At 56.3% G+C, this 26,511-nt stretch overlaps 1 protein-coding gene across 1 annotated transcript in view; it reads left to right on the top strand.

Annotated features, from left to right (window-relative positions):
* Positions 1–1,097: 1,097 nt before the first annotated feature.
* The window catches only part of CABP7 (calcium binding protein 7), a 27,089-nt gene continuing 1,675 nt past the window's right edge, over positions 1,098–26,511 (top strand). Inside the window, exons 1-3 of the mRNA XM_074283727.1 lie at positions 1,098–1,274; positions 23,130–23,273; positions 26,070–26,182. Of these exons, the coding sequence (XP_074139828.1) occupies positions 1,166–1,274; positions 23,130–23,273; positions 26,070–26,182 (366 nt within the window). The 5' untranslated portion in view covers positions 1,098–1,165. The remainder of the gene's footprint in view (positions 1,275–23,129; positions 23,274–26,069; positions 26,183–26,511) is intronic.

Below are 26,511 nucleotides of genomic sequence, written 5' to 3'. Positions count from 1 at the left end.
GGGGAGCGGGCCGCCGAGTGCCGCGACCTCCGCCGAGTTCCGAGCCCCGCGCTCGGGGATCAGCCTGGAGGCGCCCCTTTCCCGGGTACTTTTCCAGTTTCTCTCCCGTCCCTCGCTGGGATGTATGTGTCGGGCATTGGGGGGAGCGCGTGTGTATTGTACGTGAGAGAGCGCAGAGGAGAGGGGAGAGAGCACCGCCACACGCGCACACACACGCACACACACGCACACAAGACACACACACACAGGACACACACACACGCACACACACACAAGACACACACACGCACACACACGCACACACACACACAAGACACACACACACACACACACAAGACACACACACACGCACACACACGCGCGCGCGCACACACGCACACACAACCGGAGGCTGGCAGGGAGGACGGCCCCGGGAGCGGCGCGGGGAGGGAGGGCGAGCGCCCGAGCTGGGCCGGAGGGAGCCGGCTCGCGAGCCAGCCAGTCAGCCGGCCGGGCGCACCGCACCGCGCCGCGCCGCGCCGCACCCGCCCGGGGGCGCCGAGGGGCCGGGAAACTTGGGGCCGCGGGGTCGGCGGCTGCGGCGCGGGGCCATGCGGGCCTCGGGCCGGGGCCGCGGGGCCGCGCGAGCCCGGGGCGCCGGGCGCCTGTGAGCCGCCAGCCGCCGGCGGCCCTGGGGAGAGGCTGAGTGCCCTGGCGCGAGAGCGGGCGGAGGCGCGCGGGAGGCGGGGGCGGAGGCGGGCGGGGGCGGGAATGGCCCGGCGCCCAGGGGCGCGGGGCTCCGGCGGGCAGTAGCCAGCCGCCACCGCGGCCGCGGCGGTCCCTCCCTCCCGCCCTCTTCTCCCCCTTCCCCTCCCCCTTCCCCCAGCCCCTGCGAGCGGGGGGAGCGGGGGGAGGGGAGGGGAGGGGTGGCAGCAGCGGAGCCCAGAGCCGGAGGAGCCTGAGCCCGAGGCGCGGCCGCGGCCGCCGCTGAGCGAGCCGTCCCCGAGTCCGGGCGGAGTGCTGCTGGCCCGGGCTCCGACCCCCTCCCCGCCGGGCTCCGAGGGAGCGCGAGCGGCCGCCGCTGCCCCTGCCCCCGCTGCCGCCGCTGCCCTCCGGGGGGCGGCCCGGCCCGCGCAGTCCATGCGATTCGGGATTAAAGTTTGCGCTCGGCGCAGGAGTCCCCAAGATGCCGTTCCACCCGGTGACCGCGGCGTTGATGTACCGGGGCATCTACACCGTGCCCAACCTCCTGTCCGAGCAGCGGCCCGTGGACATCCCCGAGGACGAGCTGGAGGGTGAGTGCGGCCCCGGCCCCTACCTGTTTGCCCGCGGCTCGGCGGCCGCCTCGGACCCGCCGCCGCCGCCGCCGCCGCCGCCGCTCGCTGGGGGGCTCCGGGCCCCCTCCCCGGGGACCGTGGGGGAGGGGCTGCAGGTGCAGGGAGACAGGTGGGACCGAGCTGCGGGCGAGTGGGAGGAAGTTGGGGGTGGTTCCGAAGCCAGAGGACCCGAACCCGGAGCCCGGACCCCGTTCCCGAGACCCGGGCGGGGGCGGGGGCGGGGAGAAATCCATTTCACGGGGGTAGGGGGCAGGAGCAGAAGGGAGAGCAGTGCAGCCTTCCCTTCTCGCCCCCCCCTCCCCCGTCACGGGGCTCGATCCAGGGTTTCGGATGTCTGGGGATGGGCAGGGGGAGGGGAACCCCCCGCCCCCTCCTCCGGGTCCCACGGGTAGGGGAGCACGGGAAGCTTCAGGCAGAAGTAGCGGAGGAGACCCCCCTCCACGTTGCGGGCTCCAGCTCGGAAAACTTGCTAACCCCTCCCCCTCCCCCAATCGCGCCGGTGTCCCCCTCCCCTGCCCGCCCCCGCCCCCTCCGCGGCGCGGCACTCCCCCCGGGGAGGGGACAGGGTCGCGGGGGTCAGCGTTCCCACGGTGACAGTGCGGAAATGGGCGAGGACGGCTGCGGCCGGCCAGGGGGCGGGGCCGGCCAGGGGGAAAGCCCCCGGCCCCGGGAATGCGGCCGCGGAAGCTGCGCGGCGGGTGGGTGGGCTCCCGGCTCCGGCCCCCCCCCATCACCCTCGCGGCTTCTAGCGTAGCTAGTAGCTGCTTCTCTCCTGAAATTGTCATTCCAGACGTGTCGCTTTCCAAATCCAATCTGTTTGGGCGGGGAGAGGAGGGGAGGGGGGGCAGAGATGGCCGCCGGGCCCTCCCCCTTCTCCGGGCACGCTCCCGCAGAGGGAGCCCCCTCCCCCGGGCCCACTGGGGTCGGGCCCCTCCCGGGGAAGGCAGAGCCGCTCCCTGGGAGCGGACACAACAAGTGGATGGGGTGGGGGCGGGGTGGCGGCAGCTAAGTGCCCAGCGACCCTCTGGCCTGCCCCCCCCCCAGGGTCCTCCCCCATGCAGCCCGTAATCCGGAGCCGGTGACTTAGCGCTTCCTCCCACCCCTGAAGCTCTCCTCGCTGCATCCCTGAGGTTGCCCATTTCCCCGTCCCCAGACTCCGGGTCCCTCTGGGACGGCAGATTGTCTGCTCTCCCTTCGGCCTCCCAGCGCCCTCCCCCTTCCCGGGGGCACCAGGTGGCAGCTGAGCCCAACTTTGCCTCTTGCACTGCCCAGGCCGCCCCAGCCAGGCCGGGGGAACCCCCTTCCGGGGCGGGAGGAGGCACTGCGCCGGGATGTGCCTGTCCCGGAGTCCAGCGGCCGGCCTGGCGAGGAGAAGGCGCCCACAGAGCACTGCAGTGCTAAAGCAGGGCCGGGCCCACCGCCTCCCCGCCTCCCCTGGGCTGCCGTCCGGCAGCTCGGCCTGGCCTCTGGACATCCGGGCTGCTGCTCTGGGCCGGGGCAGAGGCTGCAGAGGGGGGCCCCGGGGCCCTGGGGCTGCCAGGCCTGCTCCCCCAACCCCTCTGCAGTGCCCTTTCCCTCCCGGCTGCCTCGGGGAAGTGGCCGGGTGGAGGAAGCTGGCGGGGTGGGCAGGCAGGCTGTGCCAGGCTGCAGGGGAGGCAGAGGCCAGGGGGGGCAGGAGAGACCACGGGAGAGCCCTGAGCGGCTCCCCCTTAAGGCATCCTACCCACGAGTCCCCTTAGAAGCCCAGGAAAACTACCCTGGACAGCGCCCGCTCCGCCACTCGGCCTCTGTCCAGCCAGGACTCGCAGACAGTCCCTTGACCCCCTTCCCTGGGAAAGGCAGCACGGGGCCACCAGAAGGGGTTGGTCAGGTGCTTGGAGATCACGAGAAGGATGCGGTGACCGTCCAGATTCGGGGGGGCGGGGGAGTGACCCAGGGCTGTGAGTGTCCCATGTCCTCAGAGGATGGCACAGGACAGGGGAGCTCCTGCTGCAGAGGGGGTGCGGGCTGCAGCTGGCCAGGCTGGGATCTGCGTATGTTCTGAACAGCTGGGAGATTGGGGGTGCTGCTGATGAAGAGAACTCCATCCAGGCTCTTTGGGGGCAGGGGAAGCTGGGGAAAGTAGGAGGCTGGACGGATATGCCTTCTGTCCTTGGCTGCACCAGGACTGCTCACTGAACTGAAGCCGGGACCGGTGGGGGCGAGGCGGAGGGTCCCCTTCGAGGCTCCGGCCTGCCCTGGCGTGCTCTCACCCCCCACAAACCCCGGGGAGGCGAAGGGAAAGGACAGATGGGGGTTGTCGAGTGGCGCATCGAGATAGCGATGGAGGACTTGTGGGTGGGAAGGGGACGTACCTCAGTACCTCCGGCCAGAGAAAGGGACGATGGGAGTGAGCAGCAGAGGCAGGGTTCGGCCCAAGACCTCTGAGCCCAAAGGCAGTGTTTTGTGCTTTCCTTCCCACCCCCCACCAAGGTATCCCCTGTTTTAGACCTCTCTGGCCTCCTTCGAGATCCCTCTCCTTGTCCTGAGGCTGAGTGGGGAGCCACACCAGATCCCAGACAGAACCTAAAGCCCTTCTCAGCTCCACGTCTGGTTTGAGAGACAGCACCAGGGAGCAGGGTAGCTGAGCACTCAGCCAGGGTGACAGGGAGGCAGGGGATGGATGGCCTGGGAGCCTGCCTGGGCTGGTTTTAGGAGAAAGTGATGGCGCAGGGACTAGAGGGATTGGGGGGGGGGGGGAGGAAGGAAAGGTCAAAGAGCAGGGAAGCTCTGGGAGTAAGCAAATGGGAGCTTCCCCTTCTTTGCCTGATTCTTCCATGCCCCACCTTCCCCTCCTCTCCCCTCCCCATTCCCTCTGCTACCCCCTTTTCTGTTTTATTTGCCAGCCTGGCAGTCCCCAGCACTGGCAATATTTCTGCCATTGGCAGCAGAAAGGACCCTTCCCGTCTGCCTTTCCTCTCTCCAGCAGCCCCAGCTCCCGGGGAGGGGTCCCCTCCCATTCCCTCTCCCTTTCCCGATCTCCCACACCTCTGCTCTGTGCCTCCCTCCTGAAGCCAGCCCAGGCAATTCCCAAAGCTCCGTTCTTTCCACCGCACGGCATAAAGTCTGCCCCCCAGCTCTGGCCCGGCGGGCCTCTTCTGGATTCCTCCTGCCTCTTTCCAGGATGGGAGCCGGGAGGCTCCTTCCTTCTTGCTTTCCCATTCTTCCATTCCAAAGGCAGGAGACTTGGCTTGGGATGTGGGAGTTTTCCAGCCCTCAGCCTCCTCAGAGGGAGAAGAGAGGCAGGGATGGGGTGCACGCAGGGTGCTTTGCAGAGGGTGAAGGAAGGGGTGCAGGGCCCCACGGAACCTTGGGGCAGCAACTCTGGGAAGGAAAAGGGAGCCCTGCGCCCCTCCTTCCCCAGACTCAGTAGCTGCAGAGGGGCTCTGGCCCTCTCTAGACTCACTGGCAAGAGACCAAAACCGTATTAGTCAGCGGCCAAACCAAATTTATTTGCTCCATTTGTTTCCCCCCTCCTTCTCAACTCAGAAGCGAAAGCAAAGGTGTCTGGGGCATCTGAAGGGCAGGGCCGGCCCACGTGGAGCAGGTGGGAGGCTTCTGGAGGCCACAGGGGGACGGCGGAATCTCCAAAATGGCCCAGGGGGCCCCCAGAGAGTTGGGCCTCTGGGCTCCTGTTATGCACTGCAGATCTCCACGCACTTTATAACCCTTCTGTCCCTCTGGAGCCTCGGAAGGACTAGGTGACTTCCCACAAAAGCCCTCCTGCCTTCCCTGTGTCAATCAACTCCCCCAAAAGGGAGTTTCTGCCTTTCTAGCCCCCAGTTGCTGCCCCCCCCACCCTCAAGGACCCTGACTCGGCAGAAAGGGTGCTATCCTTGAGTCTCTAAGGAGCCTCCTCCACCGGGAAGGACTGTGGGGTTTGGGGCATCAGAAGAAGGCCCAGCTCAGCTCATAGAGGAAGGAGCCCCTTCCCGTTTCCCCTGCCCCCACCCCCATCCCACCTGGAGCTCAAGACTCCTCTCCTTAAAGGTTTCCTTAATGCCGGGGTGTGTAGAGAGGGCTGCCCTTTTAGAGGCGCCGACTCAGAACTGAGGTCCTGCCTCCTCTCATCCAAGGGTCCCGACACCCGTCATTGGGGCTCGTTTGCTTTTCCTGCAAAACAGTTGGGGAGGGGTGGAGGCGAGAGACGGCCCTCTGGGAGCTCTTCCAGCCTGGATCTTAGGAGAAGCTCACCCCACCCACCAGCTGCAGAGGGGCCGCTCTGGCTCCTGGCTGGGCCGGGGACTGGCTCGGTGCCCTAGGCCAGGGGTCTCTCCCTTCTTCTCTGGGGCTGTTTCCCCATCTTAAAATCTGAAGGTTAAACTAGATGTTTCTAAAGCCCCCTTCCAATCTGACCATTGTGTTCTCTAAGATTCTCCCAATCTGCTCTGTCATCTCCTGTTCTAAGCCCCCTCCTAGCTCTGCCATCCCCTGTTATAGCCCTCTCCCAGCTCTGCCATCCCCTGTTATAGCCCCCTCCCAGCTCTGACATCCCCTGTTCTAAGCTCCCTCCCAGCTCTGACATCCCCTGTTCTAAGCCCCTTCCCAGCTCTGCCATCCCCTGTTCTAAGCCCCCTCCCAGCTCTGACAGTCCCTGTTCTAAGCCCCCTCCCAGCTCTGACCTCCCCTGTTCTAAGGCCCCTCCCAGCTCTGCCATTCCCTGTTCTAAGCCCCCTCCCAGCTCTGACATCCCCTGTTCTAAGCTCCCTCCCAGCTCTGCCATCCCCTGTTCTAAGCCCCCTCCCAGCTCTGACCTCCCCTGTTATAGCCCCCTCCCAGCTCTGCCATTCCCTGTTCTAAGCCCCCTCCCAGCTCTGACATCCCCTGTTCTAAGGCCCCTCCTAGCTCTGACATCCCCTGTTCTAAGGCCCCTCCCAGCCCTGACATCCCCTGTTATAGCCCCCTCCCAACTCTGCCATTCCCTGTTCTAAGCCCCCTCCCAGCCCTAGCACCCCCAGTTCTCAGGCCCCTCCCAGCTCTCACACTCTGGGATTCTTTAAAGCAGTTTGCCATCTCTCATTTCTATTGTCCTTTAAAGGTGAGATATTCCCATGATCACTTTGAGGTAGGAGGTAAGAGCAATTGCATGGCCCGCCCCCTACCCCAACATCATCATTCACCAGTTTTGGACAAATAAAAGTGACTTCCCTAGAGTCACCGGGAAGAGTCAGCGAGGTCATGGCGGGTGCTTTGGCAGATTCGGGGATCATGCTGGGGCCTTGAAGGCTTCTAGAGGAGAGGTCCTCCTGGGCCTAGGAGGACCAAAGGCTTTGGATCTTGTCAGAGGGAAGGGAAGAATTCTACAGTGGCTTGTGATATGGGCCAAAAGGTTGGGAATGAAAGGTGCCCAGGTCTGGGTGGGGGAGCATGTGGACTGGATTTCAAGAGCTAGGGTTCAGCCTGGTGACTTGTGGGAAACCAGATTTCAGATGTGGGTTAGGGCCAACTCATTCAGGGCCTTGAATGGCAAGTTCAGGAGCTTTTCTTTTACCCTGAAGGTCGAGGAGGGGTTCTAGAGCAGTAGTGAGCTCCCTATTCAAAACAATGTCTGGGGGGAGGATGGGGGAGGATGGGGACTGGGAAGCCAGCTGTTCCCCAAGTCCGGAGGAGCGATCTGGGGTGGGCTGGGGGGACAGAATATGCTGGTTCTCCCAAGGGACCTTTAACCCTCCTCAATCCACTCAATTTATGAGGAGGAAGTTGAAGAAACTGAGACAGAGGGAAACGGGGATGGAGAAGGAGAGGAGTGTTTATTTAGGGCTGTAATGAGCAGAGGAGGTTGTTTTTCATTCTACAGTGAGGAGGCAGGCCCAAGATGGGTTGTTCTGTTGGCCAATGGCGGAAGCAGGATTCAGCCCAGACCCCCAGCTCCTGTCCGGTGCCCTGCCCCTCCCTCCATCACACACAGCCCCCTCGTCTTAGCGGGGATGAGCCCCGAGACCCTTGAGACAGGGAAGGCACTTTTCCAAGGTCACACACACACACACACTGTATAAATGGTAGCTGAAAACCTGGGTCCTCAAGCTCCTACTTCAAAGCTCTTTCTGTTATACCTGCCTGCCCCCACCCAAGGGGGAGAGGGGGGGAACTCAAGCCCCTTAGAGGGCCAGGAGGGGCCTGTTAGGACTTGGGATTTCTGAGACCCTGCTGAGCAACCCCCGTCTCCGGCTCCTCCACGTTGGGAGATTGGACCGGTCCTTACCCAGAATCCCAGAACCCTGAGAAAGACAGACAGAGGGGCCCTGAGGGGCCTCTCGACCCAGACAGTGAGGAAGGCGGTCCAGGGCAAATGAGCTGCACCTGACCCGGGAGTTGTCTGGGAGGAGCCCCAGAGAACTCCCAGGGGTGCCAGCTTTGATGGATGGCAGACAATTAGGAGAGCAGAAATCGAGCAACTGGCTAATTGCTGGGGGGGGCAGAAGGATGGGGGAGAGGGGAAAGGGGACATGGGGAGAGACATTGGATTGATGGTGAAAAACATGGGCCGTGGAGGTGGGCAGGAAAGGAGGCCATGGCCGGGAGGCTGCGTCTGGGGTGGAGTCCTCCCAGCTTGTCCCTTTGCCTCCCCTGTCCTTCCTTCTTGCTCTTCCCTCCTTCCCCCCTCCAAGCCAGGGCCAGCTAGCAAGGGCGAGCTGCTGCTACCCCCCTGTGCCCGGCCCAGCAGGAGGCAGAGAAATGCGGCCCAAAGATCCAGCCCTGCCAAGCCGTGCCAAGGGCTTAGCCTGGGACTCGGCAACCCCTGGCAGCGGGGCAAGCTCTGGCATCCTCTCTCTGGGTGATCTTGGGGGGGTCCCCGTCCTTCTCCCCTTGGAGAAAGCCAAAGGGTCAGGCCCAGGGAAGCAGCCAATGGCTCCAAGGGCCTGGGGGTGCAGCCAGCAGCTCTGAGGGCCGAGGAGCGGGCTCGCCCTTTGGTGTCCGGTCAGCGAGCCAGCCTTGCCAGTCCAGTGCTCGGGGCCAGGCCCTTCTCCGAATGCCAAGACACTCAGCAGCCTTCCATCCCCAGGGACTTCTGGGGAAGCTGGGCTTTCGTGGAAACCCAGGGCCGGAAGAAGGGTGGGAGTCCATCCCCCTCCCCTTAGAGCTCCAGACTGGGGCTCAGCCTCCCCAAAGGACAGATGAGCAGACAAGGGCCTGGCCCAGGGACCCAACTGGCTCCAGTATCCAGAGGGATTCCTGGTCCAGAGCTGTTGCCCATGATGAGCATGTAGGACATGTATGTGTTTGTGGTTGTGTGGTTGTGTGAGTGTGTGAGTGTGAAAGTGTGTGAGTGATGTGTGAGTGTGTGTGTGTGTGTGATGTGTGTGTATGTAAGAGTGTGAGATTTTGTGTGTGAGTGTGTGTGTGATGTGTGAGTGTGTGTGATGTATGAGTGTCAGAATGTGTATGTGTGACGTGTGAGTGTGTATTTGTGTGTTGTGAGTGGACGTGTATAAGTCTGTGTGTGAGTGGGTTTGAGTGTGTGTGTGTGAATGTGTGTTGTGTGTGTGAGTGTGTGGTATGTGTGTATAAGTGTGTTGTGTGAGTGTGTGTTGTGTGTTGAGTGAGTGTGTCATGTGTGTTGTGTGTAAGTGTGTGTGTCGTGTGTGTTGTGTGTGCAAGTGTGAGTGTGTTATGTGTGTGTGTGTTGTGTGTGAGTGTGTCGTGTGTGTTGTGTGTGTAAGTGTGTGAGTGAGTGTGTTGTGTGAGTTTGTGTTGTGTGTGTAAGTGTGTGAGTGTGTGTTGTGTGTGAGTGTGTTGTGTGTGTAAGTGTGAGGTGTGTGTATAAGTGTGTTGTGTGAGTGTGTGTTGTGTGTTGAGTGAGTGTGTCATGTGTGTTGTGTGTAAGTGTGTGTCGTGTGTGTTGTGTGTGCAAGTGTGAGTGTGTTATGTGTGTGTGTTGTGTGTGTGAGTGTGTCGTGTGTGTTGTGTGTGTAAGTGAGTGAGTGTGTTGTGTGTGAGTGAGTGAATGTGTGTGAGTGTGTAAGTGTGAGTGTGTGGTGTGTGTGTATATGTGTGTGGTGTGTGTGTCTGAGTGTGTGTGAGAATGTGTGTGTGAGTGTGTCGTGTGTGTGTGAGTGAGTGTGTTGTGTGTGAGTGTGTATGTAAGTGTGTTGTGTGTGAGTGAGTGAATATGTGTGAGTGTGTAAGTGTGAGTGTGTGGTGAGTGTGTAAGTGTGAGTGTGTGGTGAGTGTGTAAGTGTGAGTGTGTGGTGTGTGTATAAGTGTGGTGTGTGTGTGTGTGTTGTGTGTGAGTGAGTGAATATGTGTGAGTGTGTAAGTGTGAGTGTGTAAGTGTGAGTGTGTGGTGAGTGAGTGTGTAAGTGTGAGTGTGTGGTGTGTGTGTGTGTATAAGTGTGGTGTGTGTGTGTTCCAATTCCTGAAAAAGAGAAGCAGAAAACAGACAGAGGCAGAGACAGGGCAGGACCTTGGGACGGCCTGGGCTGCTGGGGAGCGAGCCGTCCAGGTTTGAGGGATTTCCAGGGGCAGATGTACTAGCATCTCCAAGGGACCCTTCCCATCCCCCCAAACTCCCATGCACACTCACACTCACACAGCCAGAGGCTCCCAGGGGGTCTCCCGTGGCCGGGGCGTCTCTCTGAGCTCAGGATGTCCAGGAGCAGTCTCACTCGTGGCCTCCGGGGACAGTCGTGGAGAAGCTGTGTCGGGCTAACAGGGACCCCCCACGCTGCCTTCTCCTGAGAGAGCCCCCAGGGAGCGGTGGAGAGCTGGGGGGCTCTGAAGCAGCATCTCGGAGGACACAGCTAGGAGTGGCTGGGGGATTCCTTCCCATTCCCTGCTCTGGCAGCCCAAGCCCCACTCCCAACCAGTGGGGCCAAGCCAGACTCACTGGGCTTCTGAGGACAAGAAGTCCCAGAGTGGTCATCAGCAGGGACATGTAGCCAGTGTCTTCTTTAAGGTGTAAAGTAGGACCCAATCCAATCAGCATTTATTAAGTGCTTATTGCATGCCAAAAGGAACAAGTCAGTAAGCATTTATTAAGCATCTATTATGATCTAAGAATTGTGAAGCTCTGGTCTAAGGCCCTCATCTTCTGGACAGAGGAACTGGGGTCTGGGAAGGGGAAGCAATAAACCCAGGATGTACAGGCAAAGTCAGGATTGGAATCCGAAGTCTTCTCCCTCCACTGGGCACAAGAGGACTCCCCTTCATGCATTCAAGTCTAGCCAGGCAAGTCAGTTAACCCTGTGTGCCTCAGTTTGTTCATCTGAAAATGGAGAAGGAAGTGGCAAACCCCTGCAGGATCTTTGCTATTCATTCCTCTGAGCCTCAGTTTCCCTCTCTGGACAATGGGGGAGGTTTTCGTTCCCAGTCTTTCCTCCCACTAGAATGGAGGCTCCTTGAAGGAAGCGGGCGGCTTCCTTTCTGACTCTGTTTCCCCAGCACGGAGCTTAGCAAGGGCTTGTTGGGTTGATGTGACTATAATCCACCTTCCTGATTGTTCAAATGAAATAATTAATTGCTTATCAATTAGTGGCTCATTAAGCCGTCTCTCTCCAGAACCCACCTGGAGTAAGACAAGACTATTGTTCCCTTCTTACAGATAAAAAAAAACTGAGGTCAAGAGACAGGAAGTGATGCCCCCCAAACATACAAACGAGCTGGGTGTGAGAAATGTAACAGCACCTGCCTCAACATGCTTAGATTCTATTGGAGGAGTTAAAGGAAGTACAAGGTGTGAGCCTGGCGCGAGAAGAGGGGCCCATCCGGAAGTGGCAGTGAGGTCTTGGGGCAAGAGATCTGGATTTGAAATCAGGGACCTTGAAGCAGCGGACAGAGCATCGGCTCGGAAACAGGAGCCCTGAATTCACATCCAGTCTCAGACGCTTGATGGCTGTGTGACCTTACCAAGTCATTTAGCCTGACTGCCTCGAAAAAGAAAAAAATCAGAGGTTCTGGCCAGTCACCTCCTGTCTTTGGCCTCAGCTTTCTAAGTTTGGGGAAACCTGGTGTTGTGATACTCCCGTAATACAGTGTCTAGGGTCAGAGGGTCTGGGTTCGAATGGGACTCTAGGTACATCCCTTTCCCTCCTTGGGTTTCAGTTTCCTCCTCCGTTTCCAGTCCATTTTACAGATGAGGAAAGTCAGCTGAATTCCTGAGCTTGCCGACCCAAGGTAGTAAGAGTTGCTGAAACACACACACACACACACACACACACACACACACACACACACTCTCTCACACACACACACACACACACACACACACACACACATCCTGCTGGGAAAAAATGGATCTCCTTTATCAGGATGGGGCTGGTGAGACTATCAGTGACATGAGAGGATGAGAGGGGACATTTGTCTTTCAGGCAAGTGGTCAGGTTTCACTACGGGGAGACGAAGGGGTGGAAATCAGCCCTGGGGAAGGTCAGAATCCAATCTAGGCCAGATGGACTAGATAGAATTCCTTCTGGGGATCCTGAGGCCCTGCTTGGGGAGACTGTTTAGTTCAGGGGTTCTCAAACTACGGCCCGCGGGCCAGATGTGGCCGCTGAGGATGTTTACGCGGCCCGCCGGGTTATGACAAATGGGCTGAGGGGCGGAGACAGAGCGTGAGCTTTTGCTTTTACTCTAGTCCGGCCCTGTCTGAGGGACAGTGAACTGGCCCCTATTTTAAAAGCTTGAGGACCACTGGTTTAGGTATTAAGAGGAGAAGGAACCTGATCCCACCAAGCCTCCCTTCCCTATTGCGGCTGCTAGATAGAGAGAAGGAAATTATGAAGGGTTGGGAAAAGCTCTAGGTTTGTGATGAGAAGATCTGAGTTCCAATCCTACTACTGTCACTGCCTCCCTATGGCCCCAAGGATGTCATATCATCTTGCTCGGCTTCAATTTCCTACTTTGTAAAATGAGAGGATTTGAATAGACGAGCTCCAGGGTCTCATCCAGCAGCAAATCCATGAACCCACAATCCTTTGTGAAAGGAGAAACTGCGGTCCGGTGACATTAAATGCCTTTCCCAGGGTCACCCAGCAAGCAGCAGTGAAGTCGGAACCAAGACTCAAGATCTAGACTTCTTTAGCTTATCCCTTATTGTTGCTTTAAAGTTTTAGCAAAGTACTTCACATGTGTTATCTCACTTAATCTTCCCAAGTCTGTGAGTTACACACTATTATTATTCCCATTTTGCAGTTATAGAAACTGAGGCAGAGAGAGGTAAAATGACTTGTCCAAGACTTCACATGTATCATCTCACTGGTGAGTTTCGTATTATTATTCTTATTTTGTAGTAGTGGAAGCTGAGGCAGAGAAAGATGAAATGACTTGTCCAAGATTTTCACAGAGAGTAAGCACAATTTGAACTCAGGTTTTCCTGCTTCCAGGTCCAGCACTCGACCTACTGAGCCACCTAACTGCCTCCAGAGTCCACTGACTCTGGTCAGGGAAAAAAATGGCCTCCACCGAGGACAGGAGGTTGGTTTAGAATACAAGGCCACACAAAGGGCCAATCAGGACTAGTATCATCGCATTCCCTGCAGTTCTCCTCTAGCTTTGGGCTGGTGCAGTGGACAAAACAAGGATCTGGATTCAAATCTCTTGTGTGACCTTGACAAGTACCTTACCTTCTCTGCATACCTCAGTTTTCTCATCTGCAAAGTGAGGAGGCTGATTCCACGGCTCCTTAGGTCCCCTCCTGCTCTAGCTCCAGAACCTCAGTCCGGCCCTCCAGGGGAGGCCTTGTAAAAGCCTAGAGGGCGTAGGACCCACAGCCAAGCTGACCTGCCTGTCCCAGAGTGGGGGAAGTCACAGAAGCTGAATTCCAGTCTTCCTGCCTGGGTGTCCTTGAGCCGGTACCTTCCACACCCTGGACCTCAGTTTCCTCCTATGGACAGCGAGAGGTTTGGACTTGATGGTTTCTGGGAGCCTCTTCCAGCTGCAGGGCTTTGACCCTCTATGATTCATCTAAATTGTCAAGAGCCAAATTCGGTTTAATTGACAAAAGTGAGACAGTCTCTCCCCTCAGGACTTTATATTCTTCTTCAGGGACCGGGTGTGTATTTGAAAAGAAATCCGTCTAGGGAGAAGGTAATGTTTTTTTGTTTTTGTTTTTGTTTTTCCTGAGGCTGGGGTTAGGTGACTTGCCCAGGGTCACACAGCTAGGAAGTGTTGGTGTCTGAGATCAGATTTGAACTCGTGTCCTCCTGACTTCAGGGCTGGTGCTCTATCCACGGCGCCCCCTAGCTGCCCCAGGGAGAAGGTAATGTTAATGAAGTGAATGATTACCCAATGGTCAAGTGTCTGGAGAGCAGAGTTTTGTGGGGCGAGTCCCTCCCAGAAGCCTCGGACTAGGCCATGGTGACAGAGCCATCAGCTCCCGCTCACCATCAAGCTCCCAGTCACCGTCAGCTCCCATCCCTGTCAGCTCCCGTCCACATTTAATTTAAGGCTCCAGGACGTGAGATTATTCACCTCCTAAGCATGAGGGCCCTGGGCTCAAGGAGAGGAGCTAGGAGCCCCGGGGCTTCCTGACAACCGTCTTGGGCACTCGGGCTCCTCTAGCACCCTAGGTCTGGGGTGCCTCCCCTGAGGGTAGGGATGGGGGAAGGAAATGCTTGAAAATCTTGTCTTTGGCTGGGGGAGCGTTCCGAGGCCTGAGGGGGGCACATCTTGCCCCGGGATCAGTCAGCCTCCGCTCAGAAATGGCCTGGCCTCGGGGTAGGGTGATGGAATGGTGAGTGGTGGGTCCTCCCCACTCTGGCCCCAGCACTGCAGGGGTTACAGGAAAGACCTTGCCGGGTCAGCCTGGAAGAGGAACCTCTTCCCAGAAAGCTTGTGGAGGATTATTATTGTCGAAATTTATAGCAATAGAAATGGCAAGCCTGGGGAGTAATGGCCGGGGCGGGCCAGTCAAACCCTTGTTCGCCAGCTCTGGGTCTGCCCTTCGAGCCTGGGGGAGGGGAGCTCTGAAGTCCCCCCTCCTCTCCTGGCCCACCCCCCTCAGTGGCCTTGGAAATAAGAGCGGGCTAGCAGGCTGCCCAGCTCGGCCTCCGAGGAGGCACAGGACAGGGTGGGGAGGAGCCGAAGCCTACCAGCCACACCGGGCTCAGCCCCCCGTTCTGGGAGCTCTCCCCGTGACCTTGGACAGAGCGCCTTCAGCCAGTGGGCCTCAGTTTCCTCCTCTGCAGAAAAGAGCCATGCTCTGGCTCTCTAAGGGAGGAGGGGCCTCGGTGTTTCTTGTGCCAGACCTGAAGCTTCTCTTGGAAGGATGCTCAGTCCTTGAGAGCTCCAGAGTTGGCTCAGAAACATGATCTATGGACAGCTGTCAGGCTGTCAGATCATCTCTCGGGGGCCAGCTGCCCCCCTCCCCCCAAAAGAGCCACTTAAGGAGATTACATCCCGTTGAATGATGGGTAGGAGAGGGAAGGCTTCTGGTTATAGGAGAAGGAGCTGGCTGGGGAACAGGGCGGGAGCGGCCGGGTCTCCTGTCCGGCACCCGAGAGGCAGCTTCTTGGGCCAGACAGAACCCTGGCTGGAGAGTTTGTTAATAATGGCTCAGCCAGTCTAAGCCAATCATTTCCCTTCTCTGGGCCTCAGTGATCTCAACTGCAAAATGGGGGGATTAATGGTGCCCAAGTAATGCCTCATCCTTCTTCTCCTGGGGCTTGCCCACTGTGGAAATAGGAGAAGGGCAAGGTGGGACAGCAAGTACAGACCCAGAGAGTCATCCTCTGGGTATCTGGGGCCACCAGATGCAGGCGACGGGGGCTCTGGCACAGGGACTTTGAGGATCACATACTCTCAGCCACGCATGGATAAGAATTCAAGTCTTAAGATTGAGGACACTTAACACTTCCTGGCTGTGTGACCCTGGGCAAGTCACACTTAACCCCAGCCTCAGGGGAAAAAAAAAAGACTGAGGTACTGACCTATGGAGAACTTAGTCTTGAAGAATCTGGCCTAGTTCTAGGCCAGGTTCTAGGCAAGGAAGCTAGAAAGGACCTCCATGTTCACTTCATTTAACTGCTTTATAGATGAAGAAGGCCCGAGGTCACAAGGCAAAGTTAGTGGCCAAGCCAGGCTAGACCCCGACATATGAATATTCACCTAGATGGTAAGGTTAAAAAAAGCCAATCCACAAGCATTTATTAAACACCCACTGTGTGCCAGGCACGGAACTGGGTAGTGGAGATACAAAGACAGAAAGTGGGACCGTCCCGGCCCTCAGAGAGCTTATGTTCCAGGGGGACCCACAACATTCAGTTCAGAGACACGCCCAGGCCCTGGGAACAGAGAAGCAAAGAGCAGAGCCCTGCCCACAGCAGGCTTCCCTTCTGCAGGACTGGAACTTAGCCACCATAATCCAGCACTTTCTTTTACAGAAGAGGAAACTAAGGTAGGACGAAGGGGCTCAGCTCAAAGTCCCACAACAGATTTGGAGCGGGACCGGAACTCGGGCCTTGGAACCAAGGGAATGAGTTCTCCTGATGGACCAAACTCACAACCCATCAAAGACGGCAATAAGCCCCGCTCTGAGTGGGCCAGGCTCCCCTCAAGATCTCTTCTGGCTCCAAGACTCGACGTTGCAGCTTTCTCTCTTGGCCAGCCAGCCAAGATTGTCCTGATTATTGGAGAGATCCTAGTCTAAAAGAACCAGTGTTCTCCCTGTTCTTCCTAGACCCCTACCGCTTATGAACATGTAGGCCATACTTGCTCGACCTCAGAACCCAGGTTCCTTCCCTTTCTTTAAGGGACTTCTGTTCCCTCTTCTTGACCTTGATCCTCCAGGCTTGAGAACCCCTCCCACCGGAAGCCTTCCTTTCCCAGTTTGCTCCAGAGGCCTCTCTGAGCCCCTGAGGTCAGTACCCAACATTTGAGCACACAGCCCACGCTCTCTCCCTGTCTCTTTCTTTGTCTCTCTAATTCTGTCTCTCTCTGTATGTCTCTCTCTGTCTCTGTCTCTGTCACTTGCCCATGTGAGTCTTGGGCCGCAGCCAGACTGTCCGAACAGAGGGGATATGTCATCTGATGCCTTTTCAGCTCTTTCACCCCACCCATCAGGGCCAGGTACACAGCAGGCAAAAAGGGAAGTAGTCATAAGTCATAGTCATAAAATCTGGATTCTTCCATGCCAGGTGATCTTATGCAAGTCATTTCCCACCAGAAGGCTCATGGTAAGTGTTTCATAAATCAATATTTTTATTTAAAAAACCAAGTTTTTATTGCCATTTTCTGTTTTTTACACCACCATAGTGCCCAATGAATCCTTCCCTTCTCCTTTCTGGAGAACCATCCCATAGGACAAATAGGATTTTTTGGAGAGAAAAAAGTTGGCGCAACTGATTGGAGCATTGAGAAAGCCCAGAAATGTGTGCCATGCGCACACCTGTGGATCTCCCTCCTCCACAAAGGGGTGGGTTGGGGGTATCTTCTCATCTGCCTGCTTTCAAGTCCCCTTTGATCTTTTTTCCCCTGAGGCAATTGGGGTTAAGTGACTTGCCCAGGGTCACGAAGCTTAGGAAGTGTTAAGTGTCTGAGGCCAGATTTGAACTCAGGTCCTCTGACTTCAGGGCCCGGGGATCTATCTACCCTAAGTCCCATTTGATCTTTATAATTTTGTTCCATTCACTTTTGCTTTTTAGACGTGTCCTAGTTCTTTCTATTTACATGTTCAGTCCCTGGGTACGCTGTTGCCCTGGCTCTGTGGACTTCCCTCTGCGTCGGTTTATCTCGCTTTCACTGGGCAACTCCATGTTCGTCGCACATCTCGTTTCCTATAGCCCAGGCTTCCTCTTTTATGTTCACATATTTGTTTAGCCATTTCCCAGTCCAGGAACATCTATTTTGTTTTCCATTCGTAGCTTTCGCCACAAGTACAGCTATAAATATTTTGGAGCATATGGAGACTCTTTTTTTCTCACCGATGCTTTCCTTGGAGTATAAGCTCAGCAATGAAATTTCTGGTTCAAAAGGTATAGACATTTCAGTCCCTTTATTTGAATAATTCCAAATTGCTTTTTAAAATAACTGTACCATTTCCCAGTTCCACCGATAATGTATTAGTGAGCCTGTTCTCCCACAATCCTCCCCACATTGAATATTGCCCTTTTTTTGGTCATCTTTGCTGATTTGCCAGGTGTGAGGTGAAACCTCCAGGTTGTTTTGATTTGCATTTCTCTTATTCTTCATGATTTGGAATATTTTTTAAAATGTAAACACTCTGTGGTTCTTTTGAGAATTATTTATTCAGGGGACAGCTGGGTGGCGCAGTGGATAGAGCACCAGCCCTGAAGTCAGGAGGACCTGAGTTCAAATGCAGCCTCAGTGACCCTGGACAAGTCACTTAATCCCAATTGCCTCAGGAAAAAAAGAAAGAAAGAAAAATAATTACTTATTCATATCCTTTGACCATTTATCTATTGATTTTATAACTATCCGCTTGTTTATGTGTGTGTGTTCACATATATATGGGTACATATATACATACACATTATTTATATATCTGGATACCAAGCCCTCATCAGAAAAATATTATACAAAGAGATCTTCCCCATTCAAACACTTTCCTTCTTATGCTCAGTGCATTGATGTTGTCTGTGCAAAAGCTTTTCAGGTTCAAGTTCCCTGCTCTGCTGGGGGCACACCTTCATGTTCCTTTGTTTAAGGCGGCCCTGTTCCCCCAGGCCTCTTTCCCTCACTCATCCCCTCTTCTCATCGGATTTTCCTCCATCCTTTCCTCCCCTTCAGCCAGTCTTGTTCCTCAGTTTTATATTTTCATTCTTTTCCACCCCCTTCCAAAAAGGATTTATGGGGAAATTGCCTGTCCACATCTTCTCTTTCTGCTTACTCGAGACCCTCATTCTCTAATTTAGAACTCCTACTATTACCAGTCTTTCTCTTCTCTCTGTCTCCTTCGTGCTATCTAAGCTTCCAAGGTATCTGTTCTAGGCTCTCCCCTCTAGACACTTTGTCCCACTTTTTAAACCAATGGTTTTTTTTTAATATATAAATCCTAAAATGCTCTAGCCAGCAAAGCAATGGCGAGCTTTCACTACCGCCTTAATGAAACATCAGCTGGTGTTGCTATGGCTGCTGCGCGAGCCTCCAAGTCTCATCTGCTTGCGGTTCCTGGATATCTCTGCTCCGCCCCTTTCCCCTTTATTTTCCCCATTCTAAACCCTCACACTGCCCCCTTACCCACCTTTGGGCTCCTGGGTTCAGAATCTGGAAGGAACGTGAAAGGGAGTGAAGGAGCCCTCAGCAATGGAGAACACCAGGCCCCTGAGCCTGCTCAGTGTTTCTAGAGCAGAAAGCTCTCCCACTGGCAATTAGGTGTTCACTAAATGCTTAAAACCCCCAAGGGGAAAGGAGGGAAAGAGGAGGGCAGGACAGCATGGGAGAGTGGGAAGTGAACAGAATCTCACAGAAGGAAGCAAGAGGCTGGAGTTCCAGGCCTCCCTCTAACACAGACCCTGAGCCTTCCGATAGGGGACAAATTCATCTGAGGGGGAGGGGGAGAGAGGGGCAAAGAGTGCTCCCCACCTGTGTGGAGGGAAGGCCCAGATTGGGTGACCTCTGCTTCTATGGCCCAACTGACCTCCTCTAGGAGGAGAGCATGGGGTAGAAGGGCATGCTGGGAGGGGGACCCTCAAGGGCGGCAGGCTGCAGCTGGGTCGGGATTTGGGTAGGAGACCTTGGGTCAAAGGTGACCCCCCTGGATGTCAGCACCCCAGGAAAATGATCCACCGGGCCCTAATTAAGGGCCTAGACCAGGCCATTGTGCAGTAATCATCCCTCTAATTAATCATGTGAGAAGCATATTTTGGCCCCTTGATCTGGGCCAGGCCCCGGGCTGTTCCTTCTGGGGGACAGAGAAATAAATAGGACAGCTGTGTACAACGGAGTTCTGGGGGGAGTGATGGAAGGGAATCGCAGAATCAGAAAAGGATGAAGAAAGGCATCTTACACCAGGCGGGGTTTGAGCTGAGACTGGAAGGAAGCCAGGAGGTGGGGTGAGAAGGGAAAGCAGTTCCGGCAGGGGGTATGGCCAGGGCAAATGCCCGGAGTTGGGAGATGGAGCAGTTTGTGTGAGGAACAGCAAGGGGAGCCAGTGTTCCTGAATTGTATACTCATCAAAGAGCCCCTAGGTTTGCTGTGTATTGTGATGCCGCAGCCAGACTGGGCTCTGGGAAGATAAGTCTGCTGTAGAGCAAATCCATGTAGATCAGGGCTGGATGCAAGGGGCGACTGAGAGACGTGGCCACTTCTCCTTCTGGGTCTCATTTGACCCATCTGTATAATGGGATGTATGGAGCAAATAATCACTGAGGTCAGCCAACCAGAATCGATTGAGCACCTACTGTGTGCCAGACCCTGTGCTGAGAGCTGGGGTTTCAGAGACCAAAGGGAGACATTCCCTGCTCTCAAGGAGTGGAAATTCTGCCGGGGAACAATATGGTCCCAGGGAAATGATTCAGACAACCACGAGCTCCTGTCACGTAGTGGAAGGTTTGACTCATTTGCTTGTGTGGAAGGAGTTCTGGCCAGAAACCAGATTATTGTGGGGTGCCAGCTGGAAGGGATCTTTAAGCAGAACCTCTGATTGCGCACATGAGGAAACTGAGGTCCAGTGACTTGTCTAAGGTCGCTCAAGGAGGACAAAAGCAGAGTGGGACTCTGGGAGCCTCCTCTGGGATCCTCTCCTTCCCTCCATCCAGGGCTCTTGCCCTTTCCCAAATGACCCAAATGACCCCGCCGCTAGCTCCTACCATGGCTCTGGCTGGATATTTCCCACACCTGCTCTGGGGTCCAGTTTCCTCGGTTCTGAAATGAGAGGGTCTGCGCCGATGACCTTGACCGTAGCAGTGCAATGGGGGCAGAGGTCCCGTTGCTCCCACTTGTGTGCCTCAGTTCCTTCTCTGTTAAAGAAGAGGGGTGGACCAGATGATTCCTAAGGCCTGAGGCTGCTAGGTGGTGCCGTAGTGCAGAGCACAGGTCTTGGAATCAAGAAGACCCGAGTTCAAATTCAAACTCAGACATTTATTAGCTGTATAACCCTAGGCAAGTCACATCAGCAGGTTTGCCTCAGTTTCCTCATCTGTAAAAATGAGCACGGGTTAAAAGCTATCTAAGGCGCCCTCTAGCTCTCCAACTGGAAAGGAATTTAACAAAAAGGGTGCAGACAAAATCAGCTTGGAAACACAAGGACATTTTTGTTCTGTCTGGATTTAATCGGAAGAATATTCTGGCGGCCCCAGTTCTGTGGTTCTCCAGCCCTCTGGGCCTCTGCCTCTCACTGTCCATCTCTGTAAAAATGTAGTGAGGCATGCGAATGGAGATGCAATATGACACAGTGGAATCAGGAAGACCGGGGTTCGAGTCTTACCTGGGGCACACTGGCTGCGTGACCCTGGACCAGTCACATGCCCTCTGTGCCTTCGGGAGGGTCTCTTACATTGCCAAGGATGGTTATCTGCATAGATGGAGGGAGTTTCCCCACAAAGAAGATCCCGGTTTCAATGAAACCCTAAGTCCAGTTTTTCAAATTGAGAGAATTGGTTAATCCCATTGGACCATCCCGTCCAACAGCAGTCATTAAGCATCTGGATGTGGCCAGAGCAGGAAGAGAGCGATGGAAGGGTGTTGGTGACCTTCTTCACCATGGGAGCTGTCCAGCAGCAGCGAGTGCTGCCACGGGAAAGGGTGGGCTCCCCATCACGGGAGGTCTTCCCTTCTAAGGAATGTCTTTGCATCTTTGGGGACACTGAGGCAAGGGCCTGCTAGGGCCTCCCTTGTGGGGAGAGCATGGAAGCCCATCAAGTCACTGCAGTTGGCCAGATTCCCACAATTCCAAGCGGAACCTGCTCTTTGGGTATCTGAGGTTTGGGGTGAATGGCTTTCTTCAGCATCTCCTGGCAGTGGGGGGGCGACCCTGATTCTCAAAGGCTCTGTCTGTGGGTCCTGAGTTCTAACAGACCCATCAAGCTAGAGTCCCTTTGAGTCTGTCTGGTAACCGACTGGATGGCAATTGTTTCACTCTTGTAGGGAGAATGGCCAGGTATGGATTCGACGCGAATCTAATCATTAATACCAATAATAATAATAATTAGCATTCACATCACACTTTAAGATTTACAGAGCACTTTATAAATACTATTTCATTTTTTCAGTTATCATCTCAATTTTCAGCTGAGGAAACTGAGGCAGACAGCAGTGAAAGGACTTGCGCAGGATCATAGAGCTAGAGATTAGAGTTGAATTCAGGTCTCACTGACTTCAGTCCAAGGAGTCTTATGTTATTGGACATCCAGTGTCATTGTGTTTTTTTTTTTCCCCCTGAGGCTGGGGGTTCAGTGACTTGCCCAGGGTCACACAGCTGGGAAGTGTTAAGTGTCTGAGACCAGATTTGAGCTCAGGTCCTCCTGAATTCAGGGCTGGTGCTCTATCCACAGTGCCACCTAGCTGCCCCTCATCCAGTGTAATTGTGTTTTTTTGTTTTTTCCTGAGGCTGGGGTTCAGTGACTTGCCCAGGGTCACACAGCCAGGAAGTGTTAAGTGTCTGAGACCAGATTTGAACTCGGGTCCTCCTGACTTCAGGGCTGGTGCTCTCTCCACTGCGCCCCCTAGCTGCCCCTCATCCAGTGTAATTGTTCATGGCTGAGGGTCAATGTGACAAGAGTTCTGCTGCGGAGTGCCCCAGGCTCTGTGTTCGGTAACTTGACATTTGGTCTTAATCACCGACATAGATAAAGGCCGAGATGGCGAACATGGCAAACTTGCGTATGACATTAAACGAGGGGGAAAGCTAACACCTTGAGTGACCACCGGGGGCCAAACGGACCTTGCTGGGGTAGATCGTTGGGCTGAATCTAGTAAGATGGAGTTCAGTAGGGATAAACGTAAAGTTTTGTACTTGGGTTCAAAAAATCAATTCTACCATAAAAGATGGGGGCCACCTCAATTGACAGTAGTTGTTCTGAAAAGGGTCTTGGGGTCTTAATGGATGGTAAACTTCTTGGGGTGGCAAATGACTAAAATCTACCGTGCACTTTGTCTGAAAGGGCAAAGCCTCCGGGGGGAGTGGTAAGGGTCTCACTGGGTCTTTCCCTCATATGCCCTCATCCGGAGTCTCGGGTCTGATGACGGGCGCCATGGCCATGCTGGAGAGTGTCCGGAGGATGGCAGCCAGATGGCGAAGGGCCGAGTTCACGAGGATCAAGGGGAGCGGGCAGGTTTTAGCTGGGAGAACTCGAGCTCCATCTTCAAGGATGGAATGGGCGGCCGGGGCACGGGGAATAGCTTTGTCCTGTTGGCCCCCAAGGACAGACCCAGGAGCAATGACAGGAACCACTGTGGAAGCGGCGGAAAGCTCAGGGTCAGGAAGAACACTTCCTCCCTGTGAGAGGTGTCCCAAGGCAGAGCGGGCTTCCTGGAGAGGCGGGGGTTCCTTCCTGTAGGTGGGAAGAGCTGTGTCCATATTCGGGAAGACCTCAGATGCCCTCAGTTTTCCCTCTGTAAAATGGGAGTGAGCACCTGTTTCCCAGGATTGTCATGAGGCTCCCACGAGAAGATGTAAGGGCTTTAACAAATCGCTAAATGAGCGCCCACGGTTGTGACTGTGGCCATTGGAAGCTCAGAGCTGTGACTCTGTTGCCTGAAGCGGCCCGTGGGCACAAAGGGGGGGGCTGAGACCAGGCCCGGCGCAGCAGCTCTCAGAGCGCCATCAGGAGGCGCAGGATCCGAGTTCGAATCCTGGCAGGGGCCGGGAGTGGGCTCTAGGACCGGGAGGGGACCAGGGGGGTCTCGGGCCTTGGCGAGCCAGGCTCCTTCTCCCCACAGAGATCCGTGAGGCCTTCAAAGTGTTTGACAGAGACGGAAATGGGTTCATCTCCAAGCAGGAGCTGGGCACTGCCATGCGCTCCCTGGGCTACATGCCCAACGAGGTGGAGCTGGAAGTCATCATCCAGCGGCTGGACATGGACGGTAAGTCCCGTCCCCTTCTCTGTCAGTCTGCTCCCTGGGGGGGAACGAGCCAGGAGCCCTTCCTCGGAGCCGCGTGGCCCTGGCCCAGTCACTTCCTGCTTTTCCTATATTGTCACCTTCCCATGTCTCCCCTTCCCTTTCTTTCTGTCCCTCTCAGGACCCTCCCCTCTTTCCCGTCCCCCAGCCGTCCTTCCTGGCTGGCCCCTGAGAAGGCTGGGCTGGGAGGGGACGCCCCCTATCTCCCTCTTCCCCTGGGTCTGCCTGGTGTCCTCCCCACCTTCCTGGGCCCCTGCCCCAGTGCCCCGCGGCCCCAGCGAGACAGTGCCCTTCTTTGTATGAAGGCACACTGCCCCAGAGACCCCCAAAGCTCCCTCTGTCCTCAACCCCATGCTCCTGCGCTCCTGCCAGAGGTGCCAGCACCTGGCATCGGACTGCCCGGCTCTGCCCTGGCAAGGGCTCCTCCCTGCTCCTGCCCCTCTGAAGCCTCGCCCCATCCGCCTCAGCGGGCCCCCCTGAGGGCTCAGAGCCGCCGGCCCATTTCTGATGTCCCAGAAGGGTTCCTGACAGCTACTCGGGGACCCGGGATGGGCGATACCGAGACGGGAGTGAGTGGCACTCTCCCCATCTTACAGATGAGAAAACTGAGGCTCCTTGGTCTGAGAGTCTCCCCTGGGTTCTGGCTCACCGGCAGTGGCTAACCCAGAGGGCTTGGTTCAGAGTAGTCCCCCCCCATCTCCTCCCTCCCCGAGTCCTTCCTCCTCCCGGAGGCCGCCGAGCAGCTCCCACACATGGGCCAGCTGGGGAAGGCGGCATATGGTGATTAAGCAGCAGGGCGGTCAGCCGGGCCCACAAGGCCTTGTTAATAGGCCTCCTCATTAACTCGGCCTCCTCCCTGCTGTTTACTGAGGAGCCCCCTGGCACCCGGGAGGTACATGGTGCCCCCGGCGGCCCTGGTGCCCTCCACAGCCCTGGCATCCTGGCAGTGAGATGATCAGAGATGGTCACCTCGCTGCCTCCTGGGGTGGGGGCTGAGGTGGTGGAAGGGAGGGAGGGAGGAAAGAAGAAAGGAAGGGAGGGAGGGAAAGAAGGAAGGGAGAGAGGAAGGAAGGAAAGAAGGAAGAAAGGAAGGAAAGAAGGGAGGGAGGGAGGGAGGAAGGAAGGAAGGAAGGAAGGAAGGAAGGAAGGAAGGAAGGAAGGAAGGAAGGAAGGAAGGAAGGAAGGAAGGAAAGAAGGAAGGAAGGAAGGAAGGAAGGAAGGAAGGAAGGAAGGAAGGAAGGAAGGAAGGAAGGAAGGAAGGAAGGAAGGAAGGAAGGAAGGAAGGAAGGAAGGAAGGAAGGAAGGAAGGAAGGAAGGAAAGGAGGAAGGAAGGAAGGAAGGAAGGAAGGAAGGAAGGAAGGAAGGAAGGAAGGAAGGAAGGAAGGAAGGAAGGAAGGAGGGAGGGAGGGAGGGAGGGAGGGAGGAAGGAAGGAAGGAAGGAAGGAAGGAAGGAAGGAAGGAAGGAAGGAAGGAAGGAAGGAAAGAAGGAAGGAAGGAAGGAAGGAAGGAAGGAAGGAAGGAAGGAAGGAAGGAAGGAAGGAAGGAAAGGAGGAAGGAAGGAAGGAAGGAAGGAAGGAAGGAAGGAAGGAAGGAAGGAAGGAAGGAAGGAAGGAAGGAAGGAAGGAAGGAAGGAAAGGAGGGAGGGAGGGAAGGAGGGAGGGAAGGAGGGAGGGAAAGGTAAGAGAAAAAGGGGGAGTTCTGTCCCCTGCCTTCACATGGGCTGACCTGCAGGGTTTCTGGGGAAAGTGCTGGATGGAGAGCCAGAGGACCTGGGTCTCATTTAGCTGTATGGCCTTTGGCTTATTCTTCACCTTGGAGCTCAGGCTCCCCCTTTATAAGATTGTTTTATAAGATAAGACAGTGGGTCTTGATGGCCCCCTGGTCCCTTCCAGCTCTAAATCTGATCCCCCCACTCAGCCATTCCACAGCATTCACGTGGTTCCTGCCACATCCAAGGCCAGAAGGAGGCAAAGACAAGAAAACAGAAGCCTCCATTCTCCTGGGGGGGGGCGCTCCCTTTTCTCCTCACTTGCTAAATCTTCCGGAGGCTGCAGGACCACCCTCTGCAGCACTTCTTCCCGCTTCCCCAGAGCCCTGGCTGGCCCCAGACCGCAGATGCCCCGGGAGGTCCCCATCTTCCCCCACAAAGGGCTCGCCCACCCCTGACCCCAGAAGGGCTCAGCCTTTTGGGCATCTCCGGGAAGGCTGCCCCTGCCCACCCTCTTGGGCCAAACGGCTCCGGGCTCTAGGAAGCGCATCTGCTGGCTGAGGAACGCCCCACGGGGAGCCGGGCCATGGCTGAGGCCGGTTCTCTCCTCTCCCTCAGTGCTCAAAAGAGTGTCAGTCAGATGTGTCAGGGGCGGGAGGGGACCATGGGACTCGAAGCTGGCCCGGTGACCTCGGCCCAATCCTTGTTTTACGCTGGGGAAACAGATCCAAGGTCTCTTACTAAATTGGAAAGCCAGTGCTAAAGTCCTGGAAATTCAGGAGCCAACAGTGGTTTGCTCTTTAAGATGGTGATTAAGATGGTGAATGTGCCCCAAGCATTTATTAAGCACCTACTATGTATCCATCTATTCCTCTGACAAACATCGGGCTCCTACTGGGTACGAGGTCTCACGTGGGAAGTTTTTAGTCACAGCATCTCATTTGCTGCCAGAAGCACTTTCCAGGTGGCCCAGGATATAGATGACAGACGCCCCCCCACGGCGTCCCCTCAGACGGACTGGAGCGGGTGCTCATTCCCTCTCTGTTGCCTAGGCGACGGCCAAGTGGACTTCGAAGAGTTTGTGACCTTACTGGGGCCCAAGCTGTCCACCTCGGGGATCCCTGAGAAGTTCCACGGGACCGACTTTGACACCGTGTTCTGGAAGGTAGGATCTCCCACCCTGCCCTTGGGCCTGGCGAGGAGACCCACCGGCTCCCTGATGTCCAGGCCAAGAAGCTGGGGCAGGGGCACCCTGGTCACATGGGAGCCCCCCAGCCTCGTGGCCCAGAGCAGGGCCCAGACAAGGCCGGCGTCCTCCCGCTCCCCTGCCCCGCTCCCCAGGGAGGGAAGGGGCCTGGCTCCCACGAGGCTCCCCTGATTCGGGAGGTTCTCCCCGGGAGGGAGGCTGGTGCTTGGTAGGGCCCGGCCCCGGGGGACGTGGAGAGCTGAGGGCGGCGGGAGGTGGGGGGCGGGGGCGCTGACCCTGGGCCGGGC

This window comes from Sminthopsis crassicaudata, chromosome 1, assembly GCF_048593235.1.
Source record: "Sminthopsis crassicaudata isolate SCR6 chromosome 1, ASM4859323v1, whole genome shotgun sequence".
NCBI classification, from domain to species: Eukaryota; Metazoa; Chordata; class Mammalia; order Dasyuromorphia; family Dasyuridae; genus Sminthopsis; species Sminthopsis crassicaudata.
Note: the sequence above shows the minus strand (reverse complement) of the source record. Positions and strands in the feature narration are given on the sequence as shown.